The sequence below is a fragment of the Parasteatoda tepidariorum genome, chromosome 7 (genome assembly GCF_982258835.1).
Source record: "Parasteatoda tepidariorum strain Cologne lab strain chromosome 7, Ptep-v5.0, whole genome shotgun sequence".
NCBI lineage: Eukaryota > Metazoa > Arthropoda > Arachnida > Araneae > Theridiidae > Parasteatoda > Parasteatoda tepidariorum.
The window spans coordinates 45,118,974-45,144,334 of NC_141761.1; the positions used below are offsets into that span (position 1 = coordinate 45,118,974).

The 25,361-nt window shown below is 31.2% G+C and overlaps 2 protein-coding genes and 1 long non-coding RNA gene across 3 annotated transcripts; 1 reads left to right on the plus strand and 2 right to left on the minus strand.

The window, feature by feature from the left end:
- Positions 1-3,805: 3,805 nt before the first annotated feature.
- Positions 3,806-10,272, minus strand: LOC147807109 (uncharacterized). Its single transcript, XR_015435493.1, has 2 exons — positions 10,137-10,272; positions 3,806-4,610 (listed from the first exon to the last, which is right to left on the minus strand). It is a non-coding gene; the product is annotated as an uncharacterized LOC147807109 (long non-coding RNA).
- LOC147807110 (uncharacterized) lies at positions 4,650-9,560 on the minus strand. The gene has a single exon (XM_087167780.1). The coding sequence runs from the start codon at positions 9,558-9,560 to the stop codon at positions 8,592-8,594; it is 969 nt and encodes a 322-aa protein (XP_087023906.1). The 3' UTR covers positions 4,650-8,591.
- A 2,864-nt stretch (positions 10,273-13,136) lies between the features above and the next one.
- Positions 13,137-24,200, plus strand: LOC107444141 (small ribosomal subunit protein uS7). Its single transcript, XM_016058227.3, has 5 exons — positions 13,137-13,254; positions 13,571-13,695; positions 15,676-15,885; positions 20,912-21,139; positions 24,083-24,200. The coding sequence occupies exons 2-5, from the start codon at positions 13,579-13,581 to the stop codon at positions 24,149-24,151; spliced, it is 624 nt and encodes a 207-aa protein (XP_015913713.1). The 5' UTR covers positions 13,137-13,254; positions 13,571-13,578; the 3' UTR covers positions 24,152-24,200.
- Positions 24,201-25,361: the final 1,161 nt, after the last annotated feature.

A 25,361-nucleotide genomic window follows, 5' to 3' on the forward strand; every position in this document is an offset into this window, starting at 1 on the left:
CTTACAAAAAATAAATTTCTATTCTCATTTTAAACTACACTGCCAAGTTTATAATTTTTTGAAATTATTTCAGAATCTAATTTTTTAACTGTGCATTGGAACTATTTGTTTTAATAAGCAATACAATTACTAACTAGTTTCAAAATGTTTATCATTCTGTAGTCCTAACTTGTATCATTCCAGCTTACTGGTATCTTACTCTATGAAAGTAAATTTTAGTAAGAATGACTCTTCAGCTTATGGATTTACTTGTTGTTAAATTATTTATACATTTTTATTTCTTGTCATTTTTGTTCTCAATGACTTTCTGAAATTTTCAGTCTGTAAATAATTTTTATTTAAAAAATAAATTTTATGTACAAAAAGAGTGTTAAAATATTATTGACTCCTTCTCTTTCTTCCCTCTTCTCTATTTAAATGCATTATGTTTTGTTATAATAACGTTGCAGATATTTTGATTGGAAGTTAATTTCTTGCAAAAGACTTTTTCATAATTTTGAAAGCATTACATTAAAATATTTATCCATAATTTTATTACCATTCATTGAACATCAGTTTATTTGTGATGATGCAAATATATTATACATATATATATATATATATAAATAATATCTGTGAGTGTGCGCCAGCATATGTTCCATAGTGTAAATTATTGTTTATAGCTTATAAACCATTTGTTTTTATTTTTAAAAAAAAGCATTTTTAGTCATAAGACTCAATTTCCACCTACTTTCTACACTGCAAAAATGTTAAATATTTTTTTTTTTTTTTGGCGGGAGGAGTGCATTTTTTTTTTAAATATAAATAAAATAAAACTTTTTCAAAATTCTATACAGTAAAAAACGAAATAGGCTGCATAAATTCCATTGTTAAATCAAAATTATTTTGTTAAATCAAAAGTTGGCTATTAATTAAAATATATATAATTTTTCTATACTTTTTTCATCCAAATGTTCAGACCTTCAGCTTAAAACAGACAAATTCAACAAATATTCAAATAGTGTAGGTTTGTTCATAAACAAGAAGAAAACTAAAGTAATGAGAATAAATCAAAAGAAAAATGACAAAATTAAAATCGAAAATCACGAAATAGATGACATAGTCATTTAGGTTCTATTGTAGATAAAAAAGGTGGAAGTAGTGAAGATATTAGACAGAGAATAATCAAAGCAAGAACATGTTTTAAGGGATTACATAAATTTTGGAGAGAGTCAAATATTGAAATAAGGACAAAAATAGTTGTTTACAAAGCGATTGTTAGAGCAGTATTATTATATGGCGCAGAAACCTGGAAACAGACTAAGATCGAAATACAGAAATTAGAAACCTTTCAAAACAAATGTTTAAGATTTATTTTGAAAATTTTCTGGCCTTACAAAGTTTTAAGTCAAAATCTATCAAAGAAAGCTAAAATAAAAACAATAGAAGATGAAATTAAAAAACGAAGATGGAGCTGGCTCGGACATATCCTTAGAATGCCCAGAGAAAAAATTACATCTGTTGCTCTTACATGGGCCCCTGATGGTAAATGAACAAGAGGAAGACCCAAACTTACCATCCAGCGCATGTTTTGGGGCGAATTAAAAGAATGTGGAATATCTGGCTGGGAGGAAGCAAGATCTATTGCTAGAGACAGGAGGCGTTGGAGGGATATGCTAGAGGCCTTAAGTGTCCAAAGGCACGTATAGCAGTGGCGTACGCAGAATTTTTTCAAGGGGGGTGTTCATAATTTTCTGAAACTACTAAAAGAAATTCGAGTCTGTAATAAAGCACTATTATTTCCCTAATTTAAACAGCTAGACAATTTTGACTTTTTATTTAGACAACATTGTTGAGTTAAATTTTGATTTGATTTTTTAAGTTTTAGAACATAATGTAATATATTCTGAAAAAAGTCCAATGTCATATGGGTGGGAAGTAACACTTTCACGTTCATCAGATTCTGTTATGTTAGAAACGTTTTCTTCAACGGAAGTATCACATTTCTGTACAACAGAAAAACTTACATTGGTACTAGATGCTGTCACCTCACTAATTTCAGGTCGCGGTTTTTTCGCAAAATAATTAAAAATTGTTAAATTCTTGCGTCTTGACATCCTAAACATCCAAGAACAGCAAATATATATATGGATTGGTACAGAAATATCCGGTATGCTACAATCTCAAAGTTTCGAGCTGGAATGAATAACTTCAATGAGCACAGTATCTCCAATCGTATTGTTACTGATTTCTTCACTAGTCGAAATAGTGGCGATGACGGGCTCGGCGATTGTTGTAGTTGTAGTTAATTTACGTCGCACTAGAGTTGCACGATGGGCTATTGCAAAGGAGGCTTTGGCTATTGGCGACGGTCTGGGAAACACCCCTGAGGATGATCCGAAGACATGCCATCACAATTTTGATCCTCTGCAGAGGGGATGGCACCCCCGCTTCGGTAGCCCGACGACCTGCACGCGAAATCGAGCACTTTACGGTAGAACAGTTTAACGAGGACCAATACCGCACACCCTCGGTCCCTACTCAGGCTGATCCAAGTGGTCACCCACCCGCTCACTTACCGTAGCCAGTGATGCTTGACTTCGGTGATCTGCTGGGAACCGCGTCTTAACGATCAGTCAGTCCACTGTGGGACGGTTCGGCGATTGAATGAACTTTTTGTTGAGATAAATCAAAACAGATTTAGCGGCAAGCTCCGAAAGACAAGCGGCAGAGATAACTCTTAGTCTGACTAACTAACTCCACTGTACTCCGTTCCCCCTTTTATATAATTTTTCACCGCATCTCCAAAATTCTCGAATTGTCTCAAAGACGACCGAACGTCTAGGATTCCAGAATAATCGCGTAAAGACCTCGCGAATGACAGCCAGTCTCGAAAACTATACTGGTAGGACAGAAAGGAACCAGTCCGTAACAGCATCACGTGAATTTTGTTTCAAAAGTACAACCCTATTATAGTTAATGTTTTTTCAGTATTCTGAGAAATACCGCGAGAAAAAAAAAAGTAGGCATAAGGCAGATAAATATAAATAGTCTTAAAAAATAATGGATCGCATAATTTCTACTAAAATTTTTATTTTTTCCATTTTGTCTGAGCTCAAGGGGGGTGTTTAAACCCCTCCCTTGCGTACGCCACTGACGTAGAGGATAAGTAAGTAGGTAATTTTTCTATAAATTTTTTAGAATGCTGGCAGCATACAGAATTCTTTCATTAATTTACAAAATTAAACTAATTTTAAAATAATCTGCAGGTGTCTTCATATGCACTTTACTATGGACGGTTGTCAGTGAAATAACATTGATAACTGCTTTCTTCTAAGAATTCGAAAACCCTGTTAATCTTTTACCATGTATGTACTAGATGGACTAAATCCTTTGAAATCTACTAAGAATGGCATTTCAAGGTATAAATTTTGTTACCAGTTGAAAAAGAAAATCTCTTCGGTAAACCAGAAATCTTCAGCTTTGCGTGCATATACAGGGTTATGTCAACAAGTATGGAACATTTAGTAAAAAAAAAATTCTTTTCAATTAAATACTAACATTTTTATTTAATTATAAGTAGACAGGTTGCGATTATGTATTCATCTGTTAAATGTCCTCCTTTGCATTGTGTTGCTAAAATTTCTAAACACTGCTTGGCATAAACGTGACTTGATATAATTGAGGCAGTTATATAATATTGTTACGAAGTTCCCTAGTACATTGCATTGTTTAAGATCTAATGATTATTCATAACCTGTATTCACACGTGGATCCCTATATTAGCTAATCTAAATTAGTTTAATTAATATGAAAACAACAAATCTACAAATTATAATTAATGTTTAATCCTGAATATTTAAATACACATCTTGATTATACTAAACAATTAATCTCTAACTATATCAATACTACAAATTAGAATATAATTTAAAAGAAGCCAACATACCCCTGCACCTTTCTCCCTCACACGCCAGCTTCCTTCCTTCAGTTTGCTCCGCTTCCAACTGCCGGACGCTCCACAAGATTCTTCACCATTTCAGGGCAACCCTTCAAAGTCCTTCTGATTGGATGATGAAGAAGGGGCTGCCCTATTGGCACCTATCGCTCATTTGGTGAAGTCGCCCGCCGTAACATCCCTCCGCCGCTAAATTCTACTTTGTGAGGGAGATTGGTGTCAAGAGGCAGTTGCTTAAAGTCCAATCAGATGATCTGTCAGGATCGGAGTCTGGATCACATGGATCGGAGGCTGAGGATGCTGCTCTTAAATAATGGATGAAGATTGACAGGCTCACACTGGAACAGTATCGAAGAATAGCATTCATATGAACGTAGATGGTCGAAGTCTGGATCACATGGATCGGAGGCTGAGGATGCTGCTCTTAAATAATGGATGAAGATTGACAGGCTCACACTGGAACAGTATCGAAGAATAGCATTCATATGAACGTAGATGGTCGAAGTCTGGATCGGAGGCTGAGGATGCTGCTCTTAAGTAATGGATGAAGATTAACAGGCTAACACTGGAAGTGACGAAGAATCATCTGTCCTCCAAACTGGAACAACTGATGTCGTACATGGAAAGTCAGCACAGGAGCCACGGGTGTCATGGTTGAATGATGATCGGGGATCTGAAATGTTTGGCAGAATCAACTCTTTGGAAGGAACAATTGTTTATTTATTTTTTTGGAGGGAGATAAGGATACAGAGGGTCTGTGGCTATTTACTTATTAAGAATAAAAAATTTAATGTAAATAATCAATTAAAAAAAAAATTTTTTTTTGTATATCTATATATATTTATTTTACAATTTAGCTTGTCTGAAAAAAAAAACAATTTGCAAACTTAATATTTTTCTCACGGGCCCTTGTGAAAAAAAAAATTCTTTTTTTTGAATTCCCTAACTGCACGCCAGCATACAATTAAGAAAAAACAAATGTTAACAAATAATTTTTTTTTTTTTTTTTTTTTTTTTTTTACAAATTATAAACTTTATTCTGTTGGTAAAGATGAATTCCTAAAAACTCTTGTTCTGAAATTATATTTACGATTTGCATTAATCTTAGTAGGTTTATTCTCATTATTCTTCGGCTGCAAATGCAATTTAATAAATTTATCTTGTTCTGTAGGATCCTCATCTTGTTGAGTAAGGTGCAAATAACTAAACCTTTTAATGAATGGAATCATCCTATGGACATGAGTAGATATGACTTTCCTTGGATTATTAACGAGCATTAATTTATAATTGACTTTTGAAATCCTGTCTACAACTCTATATGGACCGGAAAATTTTGGTTTTAATTTTGCTGATAATTTACTTGTAGTGTTAGGTGTTTTCAAAAAACAAAGAGAACCAATTCTGAAATTTATTTTTTTAGTATCAATGTTTTTTTCACTGAGACGTATATGTTTTTTTTCTTGCTCTATCAAGTTTGTTAATGTTTTGGAAAAAACTTCATTCAAATTTAAAATTAACTGTTGTAGATATTCGGTTTCTGATTGAAATTTATTAGCAGAATCTTTAATGCAATATGGTAATCTCATATCTCTACCATGTTCAAGGAAAAAAGGTGATGTATGTGTCGCCTCATGAGTCGAAGAGTTCAACGACATCATGACATGTGGAAGCAATTGGTCCCATTCTGGGTTTTCGTCACAGAGCGCTGCTAGGATATTTGCAATCGAATAATTTGGGCGTTCGACCCTGCCGTTAACAAAGGCGCTGTATGCTGAAATGTGTCTCCTCTCAATTGAATTTATTTTACAAAAATCAGAAAATTCCTTACTTTTAAAATATTTAGCGTTATCAGTAATCATTACTTCAGGGCAACCTTTTAATGCAATAAAATTATCGAAAATAGCTTTACTAATAGACTCTGATTTCGTATCCGACAGTGATACCAGATGGATATATTTAGTGAAAGCATCGATAATGGATAAGACATATTTATTTCCTTTCGATGTTGTTTTTAATGGTCCGAATATGTCGACATGGCAACATTCCCCTGGAAATTTACTTTGGGTAAATGGTTGGTGTGGAGGTTTGTTTATATTAAAGGCACTGCGTCTGGATAAACAAATTTCGCACGAATTGATAAAATTTTTCGTATCGCAGTACATTTTAGACCAGAAAAATTTTTCTCGTAACCTATGATAGGTTTTGAAAAACCTCAAGTGACCTCCGTAGTCATTATGAATTGCTTTGAGAACTGTGGATTTTAAGGAATGTGGAATACAAATTTGCTTAATTAAAGAAGTTCGAGGGGATTTGGAGTGTCTTTTACTCAAATGCATAAGCAACCCTTCCTCGGAAATAAAATAAGAATCATCGTTATTAGTGTTGTTATTAATTTTTGAAATAATTGTTTTCAATTTTGGGTCCTGATTTTGTAAAGTTATAATGGTTTCGGAATTGGGAAAGCAGATAGAATTAGTATTTATTGACCGAGACAAATGATCTGCTACTGGATTCATCGTACCTTTTACATATCTTATCTCATAATTAAACTCTTCTAGTGCTAATTTCCAGCGTAAAATTTTCGCGGATGGATTTTTGTTAGAGAGAAAGCCTAACAACGGTTTGTGATCTGTATAAATCAAAAATTTCTTTTTACCTATTAAAAATGCTCTAAAAAATTGAAGGGCACAGTATATTGCATAGAATTCAAGCACAGTTGCACTATATTTTGATTGAGTCGGATTAAGTTTTTTTGAATAGAAATAAATCGGTTTTATTTCACCTGAAGGATAGATTTGCTCTAAAACAGCTCCAATTCCTTTTTCAGAAGAATCTGTAGTAATTTGCATTTCTAAGTTGAAATCCGGGAGAGCTAAACAAGGTGGTTTCAAAATTGCGTTTTTTATGTCTTCAAAAGCGGCTTGAACAGTAGGAGACCATTCAAATTTTACGTCTTTGCGTAACAAATTCGTAAGAGCATGTGCTCTGGCTGAAAAATTTTTTACATATCTCCTATAAAATCCGCAACATGCTAAAAATGATTTAACTTCTTTTACATTTTTCGGAACTGGGAAATCATTAATTTTGACCGTTTTATCTTTATCAACCGAAATTCCGTCGGAGGAAACAATAAAGCCTAAGAATTTACATGTTTTGGTTAAAAATTGACATTTAGCAGGAGAAAACTTCAAATTATACTTTTCGAAACGGCCTAAAATTTCATTTAATATTACTAAGTGCTCCTCTATTGTTTCGGAAAAAATTATTACATCATCGATGTAAACAAGCGCTCCTTTATGTAATAAGTCACCGAGAATTTCTTGAGCAATAGATTGAAAAGATTTGGGGCTATTTTTAAGTCCAAAACATAATCTATTAAAATGGAATTTTTTTCCATCTGGACCAGTAAAGGCTGTTTTGTGCCGATCTCTTGGATCTAAGGGCTGCTGATTGAATGCCGAACGCATATCTAGCGCCGAAAAGTAAGTTTTATTTGATAATTCACATAAAATATCATCCAGGGATGGGATTAAAAAATCTTCTGTTAACGTTACTTCGTTTAAACGTCTGAAATCGAGGACGAGTCGCCATTTATTTTTTTGTCTAACGAAAAGCGTGGGTGCATTATATTGCGAGTCAGAAGGTGATATAATTTTAGCATCTAATAAATCATTAATTTGCTTACGCATTTCATCTCGCAATTGATAAGGTACTTTATATATAGGGCATTTAATTGGATTCTCATGCTCTAATATTATTCTATGAGGTTGAGTTTTAGCTCCAGTTAATTCCTTTGTAGATCTTGCGAACGCGTTAGCATGTTGTAGTAAGACCTTAACTAATCGTTGTTTTAAATTTTTGTCTAATTCGGGAAATTTAAAGTCTTTCTCGGAAAGAGGAGGAAGGGGATCACTAGAAATAGGTATTTCAGTTACGGGAAATTCCTCCATTGAGTTTACGATGCCTAAAGTCATATGCTTATTTAATTCAAAAGCATTGTTGGTAGTATTTCTAATCATTAACTTAAGATCTTTTGTCTTAGAATTAGTTGTTGTTACAGTAGGTAATACATTAATTCCACGTTTATCTAATTTATTTAAAGGAGAAATTAAAATATCGACATTGTTAGCTGGTATCATAGGTAATGTAACATCTAATATTTTTAAAGAGTTAGGTGGAAGAATAGTCTTTTTCTTTAGTTTTAACCGCGTAGCATTAGAATCAAAATTATAAATATGATGCGAAACTAGATCTATGATCGGAACCTTAATATCTAATACTTGTAAGCATGAATTTTTTGTATCTAAGATAGCTTGGGTTTGCTTAAAAAATCCAAAGCCCAAAATAGTTTGATAGGCTGATGTTAATATATCACGTGTAATATAAAACAAATGAGAAAATGTATGGTTTTCAATTTTAAATTTAATTACGTAAGCTTTTGAAATTTCTAAAGTATCCCCGTTTACTGCTTTAATATTAATATCTTTATCAACGCATTCTTCAATTTGAGTTTTATCGAGCTTATCAAAAATTTGTGGAGACATTATTGATACACTAGCGCCTGAATCTATTAAAGAAAAAAATTCCAAATCTCCACAGTGAAGTTTTATCAAAGGCAAGGATATTTTTCTACTACTATTTTCTATCTCTTGAATTAATTTCTCCGGGGCCTCCCGTTCCAACCTCGAGCTCTTGTTGAGAAGCCCCCCCTTTCGTTTCCCTGTCCTCTGGGTCTTCTATCTGGGTGTCGAATTTGATTTTGAAACAACATGGGGCACTCTCTTTTGAAATGCCCAAAATTTTTACAAAGAAAACACTGTATTCTAAATCTATCGTTATGATCTCTATAACTTCTCCGATCGGTTTGGTAATTATGCACCCTGTGTTCAACAGAATTTGAACATGCTGCCTGTTCAGCTAATTTATCAACTTTTAAATTCAATGCGGATATTTGATCAACCAAAAGATTAATAACGGACCCTTGGACCGTAGCCTGGTCAACTTTGTTATTAACTCGCGACTGCGCAACCATTGAATCGTTAAGCTCCTCTGTTAGAGCTATCTCTATCGCTTGTGAAAAACTTGTCGGTCCTTTAGATAAAACAGCTCGCTGAATTCCCTCTTTCAAACCGCTGGTGAAACGAGCTTGAATCATCCTATCGTGAGCTTCTAAAACTTCACGCGAGTGTTCAACCGGCGACAATATGCCGACCGCTAATTTCCTAATTCTGGATGCATAAGTTTGAACCGGTTCTAAATCCTCTTGTTTGCATTGAGCAAAATTTTGCAAATTCGTAGCTAAGGGTATTTTCTTTGAAAACCTTTGGATTAAAAGATTACTAAACATATCAAAATCATTTGTGGTATTAATTTCCCTATCTATCTCTAGATGATTAGCAGCTGAATCTCTAAGTTTTAATTTGGCTATAATTATTTTTTCTTGATTTGTCCATTGACTTAGAAGAGCTATCTGATTTAATTTGTTTATAAATTCCCTAACAGATAACTCATCACTATCGCCGCGATATTCAGGCAATAAGTTTAAAAATTCTGAATTATTAAGGCGAACATTATTTGCTCTAACTTCCACATGTTCTGGTGAACGTTGACGTCTTCTACTCATGATGGTTTAATATTTTAATTACTAAATGCTAAAATTACACTAGTCGGTGAATCGGCACGTGGCAAGACTTAGATAAAAAAAAAATTGGCGTAGCAGCTAAGTTAATCCCTACCTCTCGATATTAAAAAAAAATAAAAAGAAATAAATATAAATTTTGAACAAATATACATAGTTTAACGAAATTAATTATTAGTATATGAAAACTACTCATAGATATAACTGGATTGTTAAGATTGAATCCACGTGTCGAAATTAAATTTTATTTTTTAAAGTTTCCTAGCATTTTAAATTTTTAAAAAAAAAATTCCGTGTTTGGTCACGGCGCCAATGATACGAAGTTCCCTAGTACATTGCATTGTTTAAGATCTAATGATTATTCATAACCTGTATTCACACGTGGATCCCTATATTAGCTAATCTAAATTAGTTTAATTAATATGAAAACAACAAATCTACAAATTATAATTAATGTTTAATCCTGAATATTTAAATACACATCTTGATTATACTAAACAATTAATCTCTAACTATATCAATACTACAAATTAGAATATAATTTAAAAGAAGCCAACATACCCCTGCACCTTTCTCCCTCACACGCCAGCTTCCTTCCTTCAGTTTGCTCCGCTTCCAACTGCCGGACGCTCCACAAGATTCTTCACCATTTCAGGGCAACCCTTCAAAGTCCTTCTGATTGGATGATGAAGAAGGGGCTGCCCTATTGGCACCTATCGCTCATTTGGTGAAGTCGCCCGCCGTAACAATATCCCCATAAATGCTTGAAGTTTCAGGCTAGCTGAAATAAATTTTTAACTAAAGAAACCGCAAAAGTGAACTTAAAGACAGCAAATCGAGCAATGTATACAATCAATTTTTGTCCAAACAGGACATAAAGAATATATCGTTCCAATTTCAATTGATTATTTTTAAATAAAAATTTCAGTATTAATTTTTAAATATGGAATAACTTTCTAATTTGAATTTAAATGTTGCGCTTTTGTTAGAACCCCTTGTATAAATAGTCTTTAGCAGTGTTAATATTTTAATTATGAAAACTATTAGGCTTTGCAATAACATGCCAACTCAAAGACTTTGTTTGTGCTGGTCTTAAAAAAGATCGAAGAAAAGGATTCAATCTAAAGGAAGAAGATATATTTGAGATCAGATTTTTTTTTTTTTTTTAAATTTTAAGTACATTGGGTGTTGGTAGATGAAAAAGACTTGTCGAGTATTGTGTTATGCCGATTGATTGATGAAGGTTGCTAGACCGTCTCTGTTATTCAAGTGATACGTTTGAATGTTCGTTAAAAAAATGCGTATGCTTTTTCAGTAGAAAATTATACAATTTTTAAATTGTAATATTATATGTAATGTTTCATAATAAAATGTAATGCATTACTGTTAGAATACCTGGATAGGTACTCAATTTAAATTTTACCAGAACTGCCCGGGTAATAGATTCAATTTTCACTGGTTGTTCAGACCTGACAAAATCTTAGCACCCTGTACATCTCTAATTATAAATAAACATTCCTTAGTGCCGTTTGGTCAGTTTTACTTGTCTGATTTTAATATTGATTCATAAACTGTTCAACCGGGTCTGAGTTTCACTTACGCTATATCCTTTTTGATTGATGGAAATTTCGAAGAATCGTGCACTTTTCACCTACACTATGTAAAGTGCTTTCAGGGGAAACATCGCAGGTCGTTGTGGGCTGTAAAAGTGGAGGAACCATCGACTCCGTAAGTTTCCCAGACCCTCGCCAATTACCTATAGCTCTAGTGCAATGCAAATATAATACTCCCAGACTGTCTTGGCCAGATTCTCAACTGGTCACCTAAAATGTCTAACATTCGAAAGTGCACAAAAAATTACTCGACTTGAAAAAAATGCTGTGTCCATCCAGCCTGACCAAAACATATACTTGATTGTGTCGGACTATCCAGGGCGGACTTAACTTCCGATCCCTTTATTGTCATCGATTTTCTGGCTGTCAACAACTTTTTGGAGTTGATCTGACTAATGTCAGATCTATGAGGATAAGCAACAACAACTACTTTTATTAGAAACTGAAGAAAATTGAGGAGTTTGTCACTGTGTTCCTCGGAATTCAGGACCCCTTAGGAAATTGCTACTAACCAGATCAATTTTCAAAATCATTTAGGGTAAGCTTGAATGGAAAAAGCACAATGTTGCGCCTACTTTGTTACAATAATTATTGAATTTTCTCAGAGGAAACGAGATAATTATTTTAAAGACAATTTGTATGGAATATGTTGGGGTCTCTACATTCTTTTTGTTCCACAGATTTATCTTCTTTTTCCTGGATTTATAGATGTATATAGGCAATGATTATAACTCCTGTCCTGCTAAAAATTGTGTTTGAGCTGAAAATAGTTTTCAATTTGTTTTCATCTGAAACTTTATAAATATGTTTCTTAAATTCTTGCAACATCTCGAATTAATGAATCACGTTGATTTAAATCCGCTGATTTCAAATTAGTCATGTAACGAAGAGTAGTTACATAATTGTAAATATCTCATAATTCTTATAACAACGCATGCATTTCAATATTTTTTGCTGATTCGAAAGATCATTGGTTTTATTGTCTATACATTTTCCCTTTTATTTTTACAAAAAAAAAATTGTTTCCACGTATTAGTTCTGAAAAGTTAGTCCCGCAGTGGACTGATCGATAAGACACGGTTCCCAGCAGATCGCCGAAGTCAAGCATCACTGGCTGCGGTCAGTGTGCGGGTGGGTGACCACTTGGATCAGTCTGCGTAGGGACAGAGGGTGTGCGGTATTGGTCCTCGTTAAACTGTGCTACCGTAAAGTGCTCGACTTCGCGCGCAGGTCGTCAGGCTACCAAAGCGGGGGTGCCATCCCCTCCGCAGAGGATCAAAATTATGATGGCATGTCTTCGGATCATCCTCCGGGATGTTTCCCAGACCGTCGCAAATAGCCCATTGTGCAGCTCTAGTGCGACGTAAATTAACAACAACACCAACAACTGAAAAGTTAAAATGCACCTCTCAGTGAAAAATGTATGAAAAACACTTTTGTTTCAAGATTGAGTAAAAACAAAACGCATTAAGAAATTTTTTGGGTTACACCAAACGACGTTTAAAACTGTTTCGACTAAGAAGTAGGTTCTTTAAAATTAGATATAAAATATTTAGCTCATTAAAAAATGTTCAAAAATTCTCATAGATTTTCAAAATTAAGTCACTAAGAAAAATAATAACGCTTCGTAAGCATTTCCAAAAAATTAAGAACATTGGGAATTATCGGGAAGCGACGGGTTGAATGCGAAAAATTAGCCAATCAGATTCTTGTTTGAAGCTCTTAATTCACATAATACGCGAATTGCTTGCGTGCAGTAAGAATGGCTCTATATATTGAATGTAAATTAAATTTTAATAAGATTGTTTTAAACATTTTCATATCATGTAATTTTTATTTGAAATATTTTCTCTTAATTTTGATTTGGATATTTGTCGCTTTAGGAATATTTAATAATAAATATTTTTGACTGTTAGCAATAAACATCTCAACATTACAATTTAAATCTTTTGGGAAATTTTTCATCGTGACGGCGCTGAGTATCCATTATTAAATGCTTTTTTGTCATTCATTTATTAAATATTAATTCCTTTTTGCTAGATTTTTTCCATCTGAACTAAAATTATGTAAGTATAATTGAAAATGTTTTGTTCTTTTTTTCTTTCAACTGCTGTTGTAAATTCTACACGTTTACACGTGTCTTACTTAGCTTGTCCTATAATTAATACATTATTAAATTTTACTTTATTTTCCGTTGTTATTTTTTAATGTTTTGTGTTTAAATTCTGAGATCAAAAGCTTGTAGCCTAATTTTTTGACTTTTCATTGTAATATGGTTAAGTATAGTACTCTTGTTATTCGGGTTTATCGTGAATTTTTATGTATAGTGTTAAGTAATTGATTTCTCTGAAATTTCTTGTGAAAATTTTATTTCTATTTCAGTTATCACCATGGGAGACACTTGGGATGATCCTAGCCCTGTACCAATGGCACAGGAATTGCCCGAAATTAAACTTTTCGGCAAATGGAGTTCGAGTGACGTGCAAGTTAGCGATATAAGTTTAACGGTAAGTCATAAAGCTAGAAATTAAAAACTTATTGTGTTAAATTTTTCATATTATTCATTGTTGTGCATGTCGTGCTATTTGTATATTTCATTTTTTACTACTTCGCTAAATGTGTTTAAGTTATATGGGAGTAATTGATCTTTATATAGTAGTTATCAACTGCTATGTTCCAGTGTTGAAATGAATAACCATTGCAATATTGTTTTAAACTATAAACTGAGTGCTATGTCTGTTCTACTTATGTATGTTAGTTAAAAATGATAAACATCCCATAAGAGTTCTATAAGGGTATTTTTTTTTTATTAAATCTGTCAAAAATTTCATCTTCATTTACTTCTTTAAATCCAGGTTTAAAAGGAAAATTTCCAAAAAAATCAGGTAATTCTTAAAATTTGGGTAAACTTCTCAATATAGGTTATGTGATGTAAGTAAACACCATTATTTGTTACTTCAAAGTTAACACTTAATAGTTTAATTGCCTAATTCTTGAATTTCCAATTTATAAAGTAAATCAACCGTTTTTCATCTGTTTCAGTTAGATCTTCTTTAAATAAAATATCAACCTAAATTAGAGGTATAGCTTTAGATTTTAATCTGTAAACACAATAATGTCAAAGTATTTCTCAAAACCATGTTGCATAAAATGTTAGTGAACTCTATATTCCATTGTTTACCACTTTGCTTTAAACCGTAAATTACTTTATCCCTCCTTGGCAGAATCACAACAACACGGCGGCATTGTCGCAGAATGTGTGCCACCAATTGATTCTTAACTTCTTTATTCTGTTTATGTCATCCTTTATTTATACTGTTGTCCCATCTTTGGGAGGTTCAACTAAAGTCTAAACATTTTGTTCTTTCTTCATTTGCATTTCGTGTTCCATGGCTTTATTCTTCTTATCCTTTTCTGGTGATTTCTGAGTTTCTTTATGTTCTAGGTGATACTATGTTATAGGGGAGAGTCGGGTAGCCCCGCCCACTGTCAATTTCATATGTATAGAATATTTTTTCATGTCAATTGTCCATCGGACATTAATTGTTGTATTAAAAAAATATTATTTTCAAAGTTTCAAGTATTTATGCAGCTGTTAACATGGTAAACAATAGTTTTGAAAATATGTTGAATACTGTAGTCATGAAATTAAGAAAAATTGGTTGAATGTTTCCATTAAACTTCAGTTTAATACTAAAAAAATAATTTTTTCTATACATACAGCATTAAAGTATGTAGTCTTAGTTTTAAGTTTAATTTGCACAAAGAAAGAAGTTTGTATGTAAAAAATTGTTAGAGTAATTAAAAATTTACAAAAAAATTGGATTTCGGGTAGCCCCGCTCACATGAATGTCGGGTATCACTGCCCAATTTTATTTCGTCGATAAATGTACAGTTGCAAAGATTATTATTTTATTGTTTCAAATTTGAATGTTATATGCATTTTTAACAACAAATATATGTTTTAATATTGTATGAAACATAAATTTATATGTTTAAAAATGAAAAATTAAATATTTTTAAAATGTAATTGATGTAAATGTAGTATGCAGTATTATTAAACTTATGTTCTATTTTGGTTACATGGATAAATGCTAGATAACTAAATACTATTTTTGGGAGATATTGATATTGGTTTTTAAATATCCCAATATACTTCAGACAGTATAGGAAATGTGAATCGAGCTTTTGAGTATTTACTTTTGGACACAATGATTCTCTTAATTACTTAATAGGTATTTCTATTGATTTCCACATAGTTTTTAAAATCCGATATTTTCAATATATTTATTCCAACAACTGAATCTTGAAACTAAATACTCATTTTAATAAAATAAAGCTTACATTGTTTTATTTTTATATTTTTTTACACTAATCTTTTCTTCTAATGAATTTCAAATACTTTTTAAGTGTGAAGAAGAATTCAATTAATTTTAAATGTAAGAATATTTTAAATTGTTATATTTGAATTTGTTAATTTTTAATAGGATTACATTGCTGTAAAAGAAAAATATGCTAGATATTTACCACATTCTGCTGGAAGGTTTGCTACAAAACGTTTTCGAAAAGCTCAGTGTCCTATCGTAGAGAGGTTAACAAATTCAATGATGATGCATGGTCGAAACAATGGAAAGAAACTTATGGCTGTCAGAATCATCAAACATGCATTTGAAATCATTCATCTTATGACTAATGAGGTATTTATTGTACACTATTCTAAAGTGTTCTTGATTTATTTTTTTAGAAGTAGCAGTATAATAGATCTAATCCATCTGATAATGTTTTCATTCATAACCAAATAGTGTGTTTTCCTGAAAATAAAACAAATTTCCCAAATTATACCTAAAATTTTTAAGTTTTAAGTTATAAAGTAAAAGTTTGAAAGTTAAAATGTTTGCCAGTAATTTAAATATTTTATTTGTATATATTTAAAAAAATATGGTGCATGTTAAGGAGACTTAAAAAAGCTACCACAGCAATGAAAAAATACAGGGAATGAAATGAGTCTTAGAAAACTGGGAAAATGAAGGGATTTTTTGAAAAAAAAAAAAAAAAAAAAACAAACGAACCCCAATGTCTTTAAACACTGACAAAAATAGTGTTGCATTGCAAAAGAAAAGCAGCAGAAAGAAGAAAGCATGTCAGTTGTCCAAATACAAAAGCTCATACATTGTCCATTTCTTTTCAAACATTCTGTTACCATATAATTGCAAATAATATGCCATATGGTGTATAAGTATTTTAACAAATATTCTGTTACCGTAATATTTATTTCAAGTTGTGTTGAATTTTGAATTGTAACTGCCCACTGCCCCTTATTTTTTCCTGTGATTAGAACCAAGAGAGTTGTTATTTTAAGAACAAAATAGGAACTGTAGCTACATGTTACTCTTAATATACAGGGAAAGCAATATACTTTTTTTCCAGATTTGAGTGGCAACCCTGTATAAGTGATATCAATGGTAAAATCAAATTCACTTCATGCCTCCTTAGTGAGCCAGAGTGTTAGTAATGCTATTCAATGATTCTTCTATTCAATATTTTTTTTGAAAAGGCTATTAGGAATTCAAATATACGCACTTATATAAACATTCCTTACATCCCAAATTGAAAATGGGAATTATAATGTGTGATTTTATATCATGTGAATGTAATTTTAAATTGCGTTTGCATTGGTTGAAAAAGGTGTAAAAATATATATTTTTTTCCTCGGGAATTAGGAAAAGACAAACCTTCTTTCTTTAACCCTGTATAAGGGATATCAATGGTAAAATCAAATTCACTTCATGCCTCCTTAGTGAGCCAGAGTGTTAGTAATGCTATTCAATGATTCTTCTATTCAATATTCAGGGTATCCGCGCACCTGGAAAGTCATGAAAAATCATGGAAAGTCATGAATTTCAGTATTGAACAAAATTTGTCATGAAAAGTCATGATTTTTGCTGTTTTTTTGAAAAAAATCATGGAAAGTCATGGATTTTGGTATTCCAGTGTTGCAAGTACTGCGCCAATTGTGGAAACCTGGGCCTATATGCTCCAAATAGAAGTAGTAGGCTTAAATTGCCCCGATCTGAGCCAAACAAGATATTTTCCCCTGGGTATCGCCAAGTCACAATTTTGCGGCAACCAAGCTACTGCTATGTGATGGGTTGCTCTGGATTCAGTGGGAAGGATTCTTGCACTCTCATGTGCAACTCTGCTTCATTTTACAAGATATTCTCAATTTCAGGTTTCATTTTCCACTCTCTGAAATGGAACCGAAACTTCCCAGGAATTTTCGGGGACCGACTAAACATTGCCAAAGTTTAATAGCAAACGAAAATTTTATTTCTCTTGTTTAATTTCATTGTTATTGAAGTGCCATCGTCTTCGTCAATGGCAAGCTTATGGCCTTCTTGCTCTATTCTATTTATAGAATAGTACTCATGACAGGGTTTCCGCTACGGTAGCTTTTTTCGCAAATTGCGAAAAGACCCCTCAAAAATGCTAAAATTCAACAAAGCATTTTCGCATTTTTGCTAAATGATTTTACTAAATTCCATTAAAAAAAAAGCTTCCGCGAAAAACCATGACGCTAACATCCATGAAAAAAACTTGATCAAACAAGAAGGAGAAAAAATCTAAATATCTTTAGCAAGAAGAACCATGACGCTAGCGTTCACGAAAACCAAAATGTATAAACCAAAATGTTTTGATAAATAATAAATGTGTTTTTTTTTTTGTTATAGGTATTATTTTTGATATTCTTGTACATTAAGCTATTCTTTGTCAGATAACTTACAGTACTTGTTTGATATAAAGTAATTTTATAAGCCTAATGGCATTTTAGCATTTTGCTAAAACTTTTTTTCAGATTTTAGCTTTTTTGCTAATGAATTTTTAGACTCAGCTTAAACCCTGACTCATGATCTTGGAATTAACTTGGGGACCATTCACTAAGTACATATTTTCATGTTGATCCTCAGAGCAGTCAAGAATCAAAAAGCTTCATAACCTCAAAAATTTCCATCTCCCTTTTATTCATTTAATTTAATAAAGATAAGAATTAATTGAGTTTCTTAGGTATAAATTTTTTTCTGCGGGACCATCCACTAATTGCATATTGTTTTTAAACATTTATTACTTTTTTTACTAATATTTTTTTTTATACTTATTGCATTTTATTATAGCTTCAATACTCATTGAATTTGCATTTAAAAATTATTTTTTTTAATAATTTCATTAATGAAATACTGTACTGGGTAACCAATTTTCATTTTAAAAAAAATTAGGGGTCATTCACTAATTTACATTTGTAATATAAATTTATTAAAGTTTGCTTAATTCTTTACATATTTTTATAAATTCCATATGATCAATAATCATCTTATTAATGTTTTATTGAATATACTATTACAAATAACATTTTTTTAAATTTTAAGAAAAATATACTCAATAACGTTAAATAATAGTTAAATTAATTAGAGTTTTAAATTACCTTTTATAGAATTAAATAAAGTAATTATTAATTTAAAAAATAGTATAAGCCACTCAATATTGAATTTATTTAAATTGCTTTTGCCAAAAGCTCTTTTTTAAGTAATATTTCACCTATATTAAATAAATGTTTTGGTTTTTTCCAAACTGAGACACCATTGATTCACTTGCTGTATTATAAAATGGTGTCTCTAGTTTAAGCATTGTTAGGGCGTTTTTTAAAAGAGTTCTGCTTTTCTTAGTTTGACAGGAAAGGACTTAAAATCTTTGGATGTAGAAAACGCAGAAATTTGGCAAAATTCAAATTTAATAGATGTTGGACTAGATACCACAAATACGATGACATCCTTATCTTCTTCAGTAAGAAATTCTATGTATTTAGGTGCCAGGTCTATGGCACGTGCAAAAAAGTTATTAAAAGCATTGCCTCTTGAAAATAGGTTACTATACCATATTAAATTGTTGCATCCTGTGATGAGAATGGAATTCTATTAAGGTAATAAGATATCTGGCAACAGTAACCCCATTCATTATGAAACCTGAAGAGGCATGTTTGTTACTGTTACGTGTAGAACCAGAAGGTTATTCTTGTGACTCAAATGAATATGCACCAATTGATTTGTTTTGGAAAAACTATTTTGTGAAGAAATATAATTTGGGAAATATCAAACATTCTCTTATAACAAAGCTTTTTAAAGCTCTTTTGTGCATACCACATGGGAATGCCGATGTTGAAAGAGGTTTTAGTACTAGAGAGGTTTTAGGTTTGTTCATATGTGTGAATAAAAAGCTACTTGACAACCTATTGTCAAGTAGCTTTTGCAAGTTTAAATTGCAAGTTTAAATTTGCATAGTGTTAATGATTTGAGACAAGTTGTGTCACTGGGGATTTAAATAACTTTAAAGTTGACAAAGATATGATTAAAGGAACTCGTGCAGCATTTAAAAATTATTCTGCTTGATTAGAGGTTGTGAAAACACTGAAATTGAGGAAAGCAGATTGAAAGTTGCTGAAATTGATTTGCTAAAAAAATTGAAGGCTTCTCAAGATCTCTTAGCCACTGATAAAAAAAATATTAAAGATGGGTTAAATAATAAAGACATGTTTATAGAAAGCGGACAGATCCTCTTATCTGAGGCTAAGTCGAGCATAGCAGAATATTTAACAGAATTGGAAGCTACCAAAAAGAAACCTAATTTGTTTATGCAGGGACCTTTAAAAAGTGAAAAAAATAAGATATGCCATTAATGAACAAAATTGAAAACTCTTGTTTTAATTCTTTTTATTAAATATGCTCCAAATCTTTGTTTCGCTGCTCCAAAATTGCTTTTGTGTTGCTCGAAAGATGCTCCAAAACCATGTTTTGCCACTTGCACCACTGGTCTCCGAAAAATCTAATTTTTAAAATGGAATCCCCCCCCCCAATTTCATCCTGTTCCAAACATCTGAATTCCTAACAAAATCACCACTCAGGCATATTTTATTAGAATATTAAATGATTTTATCATGTTCTTTAAAAATTATGGTGTTCTTTCAAAAAATGAAAGAAAAAACATAATTTCTAGATCGAATTATCTTTTAAACTCTTCTGTCATTTAAAAATTCTTATTCTATAAATATGAAGATGAAGAGTATAGTTTTGGTTATGCCTTTTATTATGTTATTATAATGCTTTTTTAAATGCATTATTGCGTTTTTGTCGGAGAAAATAGTAACTTCATTAAGTCATGAAAAATTCTTGGAATTAGTCATGGAAAATCATGAAAAGTCATGAATTTGAAAATCTAAAATGTAGCAGATACCCTGAATATTTTTTTTGAAAAGGCTATTAGGAATTCAAATATACGCACTTATATAAACATTCCTTACATCCCAAATTGAAAATGGGAATTATAATGTGTGATTTTATATCATGTGAATGTAATTTTAAATTGCGTTTGCATTGGTTGAAAAAGGTGTAAAAATATATATTTTTTTCCTCGGGAATTAGGAAAAGACAAACCTTCTTTGTAGAGGCAGTTTTCTTTTTATTCCCTAGTGATGACAAAATTTCCATGAAGTACGTCCATGTGTTTGTGTACATAGAGCTGTGTGTGAGAATACCCTAGATCGAAAATACCCAAAACAGTATCAGTCAATATCCATTAATTAATTTGTTTTAAACATATTGTACTTTTGCAGATTAAGTAATTGATTTCACCAGTTATTTTGTCTGAATAGTTTATTATCCTATTTTTTCATTTTAGAATCCTCTTCAAGTTTTAGTAAATGCCATTATCAACAGTGGTCCCAGAGAAGATTCTACCCGTATTGGTCGTGCAGGAACTGTGAGAAGACAGGCTGTTGATGTGTCCCCCCTTCGACGAGTCAATCAAGCAATCTGGCTTTTGTGTACTGGTGCTCGAGAGGCAGCCTTCAGGAATGTCAAAACAATTGCCGAATGCTTAGCTGATGAATTGATGAATGCCGCTAAGGTAGCTATGATATTTTTAAACCTTTCATGTTCTGATACTGTGTTGATTGTTTCGTGTGAATATCATAATTATTAAATTCTTAGGCCTGCATTTTTTCTGTAATATACAATACATGTGTCACGTTGTTGGCAAACAGTGGCACCTTAAGCTCTAAAATTAACAGACAAGAGGGATGTAGAATTAAATTTGCATATTTCAAAATTGCCAGTTTTTTAAAAAGAATGTCAAAATTGAATGTATGTAGTGCAAATGCTAAAAAGAAGATAAGAACAACCTAATATGGAAGGAAAAGAAAATCCCCTTTCTTGCCTGTGTCCATATCTGTCATTATGTAGCTGAGCCAAAGCTCTTTTAAAATTTAGACTAAATCATCATTAATCTAGATTAATTGTTTTATTTTTCTGGAACAATAAGTAGATGAGTGCCTTTTAGGTAATGAAACAATTTTTAAGTTTGCACATGCTAATATCTTCTCCAAAGCTTGAAGTTTGTTTCTAATTTTTCTTTAGCAATTTATAAGTGTGTTTATAATTTTTGTTTTCATTATATGATTTTTTTTTGCTCATAATATTTTTTAATTAATTTCTTTAATCATATTGTTTTAATGATGTTGTGTGCATATTCTCAAACTTGGAAAAATCAAGGATACAGCAGATATTTTTTGAGGAGTATGTATGTGGCTAGTTAACTAGATATTGGATTGTAGGGTTATTACACAAAGTGTTCTTTTTGCAATTCATTAACTTTTGCATCTTTAAGTAATATTGCATATTAAAATATTTTTAAAATGTTACGTTTCGCTTAAAGTACTCGCAAGGAGTAAAAATAAATCTATATATGCATGTCTTTTCCGTTTAAATTTCATTTTAATAAGATAAAAAATAGGTAAAATGTTATTACTCTGTTGTCCCCAACAAATTTAATTTTCAAACATGTTTACATATTTTATTATTACTTTTTATTATGAAAATGTTTGAGATAGATTCATACTTTAGTATGACTGTCTATTTTAATATGTTAAATCAATATTTTTGGAATATATGTTTTGCGTTATGTACACCATTTTGTATGTGTCCCTAACTTTTGTATAATTACTGTTCCAAAAACGAAAAGGATCAATAAAATAATATCGATGGCGTTTATTGAATAAAATATGACTGCGAGGTTACAAAGCAGGGTTGGCAACTTTTTGACTGTTTTATAAGGTTTCATGTGTAGTTTTTCCATCATGTCAAAAACCCAACATTTTAGCTTAAGCCTAATTTAAAGCTATCATAAATGAATATACATATAAAATTATAAATGATCAATCCTGTTTCTGAATTATTTATGACAATTATTGTTATGACAATTACTGTCAAAAACCCAATTTTTTGTGCAGAAAATATTAAATACTGTACAGAACCCGTTATCCGGAAATCGGAAAACCGGAACAAAATTTCAAATTTCCCGCCATTTAAAAAAAAATTTTTTTTTTTCCTCATAAGATTTTAGGATTTTTCTTTCTTTTTTGAAAGATGTTTACCTTACCATCATTTTGGAAATAATCATTAGTGTATTACTACATCGTTTTTCATCTTTTTAAGATTATTTCCAAATATATATATATTTTTTAGTTTAACAATAAAAAAGACTTTTTGTATCTATTCAGAAAACCGGAAAAATCAGTTATCCAGAATAGCGATGGTCTTGATCGTTCTGGATAATCGGCTCCCTACTGTAATGCCCTACTTAAAATGTGTCAAATTGATTTGTTGGGGAATTGATGTGTCTTATTGTTTCTAAATTCATTTTCATTTACTCCCATTTTAACTCCTTTCCCTAACGTATAAAAAGATTTGGAGCCTTTTGTATTCAAAGTTCATTTTTCAGTTTTGTATGAATAAGACCGAAATTCAAAATTATTCTTTCTATTGATGCACAGCTGCATAGTCTAGAAAGTAGAGGTACTAAAGTTATAACTATAGCATAATAAAATATCATGCAATTTATCTAAGAAATTTATTTTAATAACTACTATATTAATAGTAATTTAAATTAAACCCTTGAACTGATTGATTGAAAAGCTTTTTAACTCCTTTAAACCATTACAATTTTTATAAGTTATAATTATTTCATTAATCAGTAAAATAAACTAATTATACAGTAATAAAATTAACATTATTTCATTAATATTGGAAATATTCATGTACATTTAAGCATGGGTGTTGACAATTTTCAGAGCCTAATATTCCCAATAAATAGTTTTTTTTTTTAAAAAAAAAAAATTTCGTCACAAAATTTTAGCTTTAAAAAAAAGTAAAAAGTGGAAAATAAAGCTTGTATAAATAAAAAAAAAATTCATTTGATTTTACGCAATTCTTGAATAAACGAGCATATGTGTCCTAAAATAATAGAAATCTAAATATATTGAAATAGTAATAATAATAGTTGTCTAAATTATAATTACAGTTGTATATAATGCTAGTATAGTACATGATTTAGTATCAAATAAAATGTCTCCAATGTTAAAAAAAGAAACCAGCCCTAGAAAAATCCAACCCTGTTACAAGTACTTTACTTTAGAATGATATAGTATAATTGTAGTACTAATTTTTTTATTCTTAATATTTCTTAAATTCCAGATATCTTTTTTCTTAAAAAATATTAAATTTTCAGTTAAATGTTATTTAAACTGTTTGCTTATATTAACTAATTCTTGATTTGTCAAAGCTTCGATAAATCAAGATCGATAAAGCAATTGATTACACATTGAGTGTTGTTGGTTTCTCCTTTTGTGGATCTAAATTCAGCAGGTTTTCTTGCTTCAAAAAACTTGTGGAAATTAACTCAATTTTGGTTAGCTGCTGAAGAATTAAATGCTACTTGTGTATAATCGTATTTTTTTGATCTTAAGATCTTTAAATGTATTGTTGTTAATTAATTGTATTTTCTTAATTTTAGGGATCTTCAAACAGTTATGCAATTAAGAAGAAAGACGAATTGGAACGTGTTGCTAAATCTAATCGTTAAATTTCTAGTAAACTATTCTTGTGGTCAAATAAAGTTTTATTTGCCAGAATGTGTTTCTCTAATTTAATTAAATTCTAAAAAAAGTTAACTATCCTACCGAAAATTTTTTATTATTATTCTTTTTACTGTTGAATGATAACTATGATACTGTTGAATGATAACTATGATACTGTTGAATGATAACTATGATACTGTTGAATGATAACTAGTTATGTTGAATGATAACTAAATCAATGGAAGCATTGTATACTAGTCAATAATTAATTAATTTGGCTTAACAAAACTTTTTTATTTGAATTATCTAGTGACGTATTAAAATAAACGAATTTAGGGATCAGCCACTAAATTACTCAGGTCAATATTTTGAGGTTATTGAAACCTTCCCTAGTATCTAGCAAAGTGTCCAATATCTTATTAAATAAAAGCAAAAAGTTGCCCGGTTTTCCATTGCTATTACATTCTAGCTCTTAGAAACTTTGCTTTTTTGTAGACCCCTGATATATTTCAAATTTAATACAATTTCATAAAATTGAAGGTAGACTTACCCTGCCTTATAAATGAAAAATTGCTTTTTGTGGAGCAGCCTTTAGTTGTGCTTACTAACTGTACTAAACTTTTCTGAAGAGCAGCTAGCATGTCTCAAGTCTTTTCTGCATACAACAATTAGAATGTAATATATGGGCATCATAAATTTTGTAGGCTCTTTAACTTATGTACAGTACAGTGCACTAAAAAGGAGGACCACCCTGAATAACTAATCTTGATTAATGATCTGATCTTCACATTCTAGGATTCTTAGCATAATGGTTCAAAGGGGTGACCTTAAATATGTTAATTAGTGTCTAAATCTATGTAGACGATATAAGTTACAAAAATTTTCTCTCTCAAAAGAAACATAATTTTTTTTTGGCCGATTAATAAAGAAAAAAATTTAAAACAATTTTGAAAGGGAATGCTCGGAGTTTTAGGGTTTGGAAAATATCACCACGCTGGAACTCTGACTCCATGGTCAACTGAAGAGATTGCGGTAGCAGTGATAGACCATTATGTTTGTTCTGATGATAAGATGCAAATCAATGTGGTTTTAAAAATCTTAGTTGTGAATATAATTGGTTAAAAATGCACAATTTGAACTTTTTCAACTATTGGTAGGGAAACCTTGTGATATTAAGTCGTGTCTGACATTGAAGTATAATATGAGACTTCCCAA

What these genes read in the sequence shown, in the direction of transcription:
- LOC107444141 (XM_016058227.3), top strand. Translation starts at nt 13,579, where the DNA reads ATGGGAGACACTTGGGATGATCCTAGCCCTGTACCAATGGCACAGGAA. An exon ending in TTAGCGATATAAGTTTAACG is followed by an intron (nt 13,696 to 15,675) that starts GTAAGTCATAAA and finishes AATTTTTAATAG; the next exon opens with GATTACATTGCTGTAAAAGA. An exon ending in TTCATCTTATGACTAATGAG is followed by an intron (nt 15,886 to 20,911) that starts GTATTTATTGTA and finishes TTTTCATTTTAG; the next exon opens with AATCCTCTTCAAGTTTTAGT.
- LOC147807110 (XM_087167780.1), bottom strand. Translation starts at nt 9,560, where the DNA reads ATGAGTAGAAGACGTCAACGTTCACCAGAACATGTGGAAGTTAGAGCA.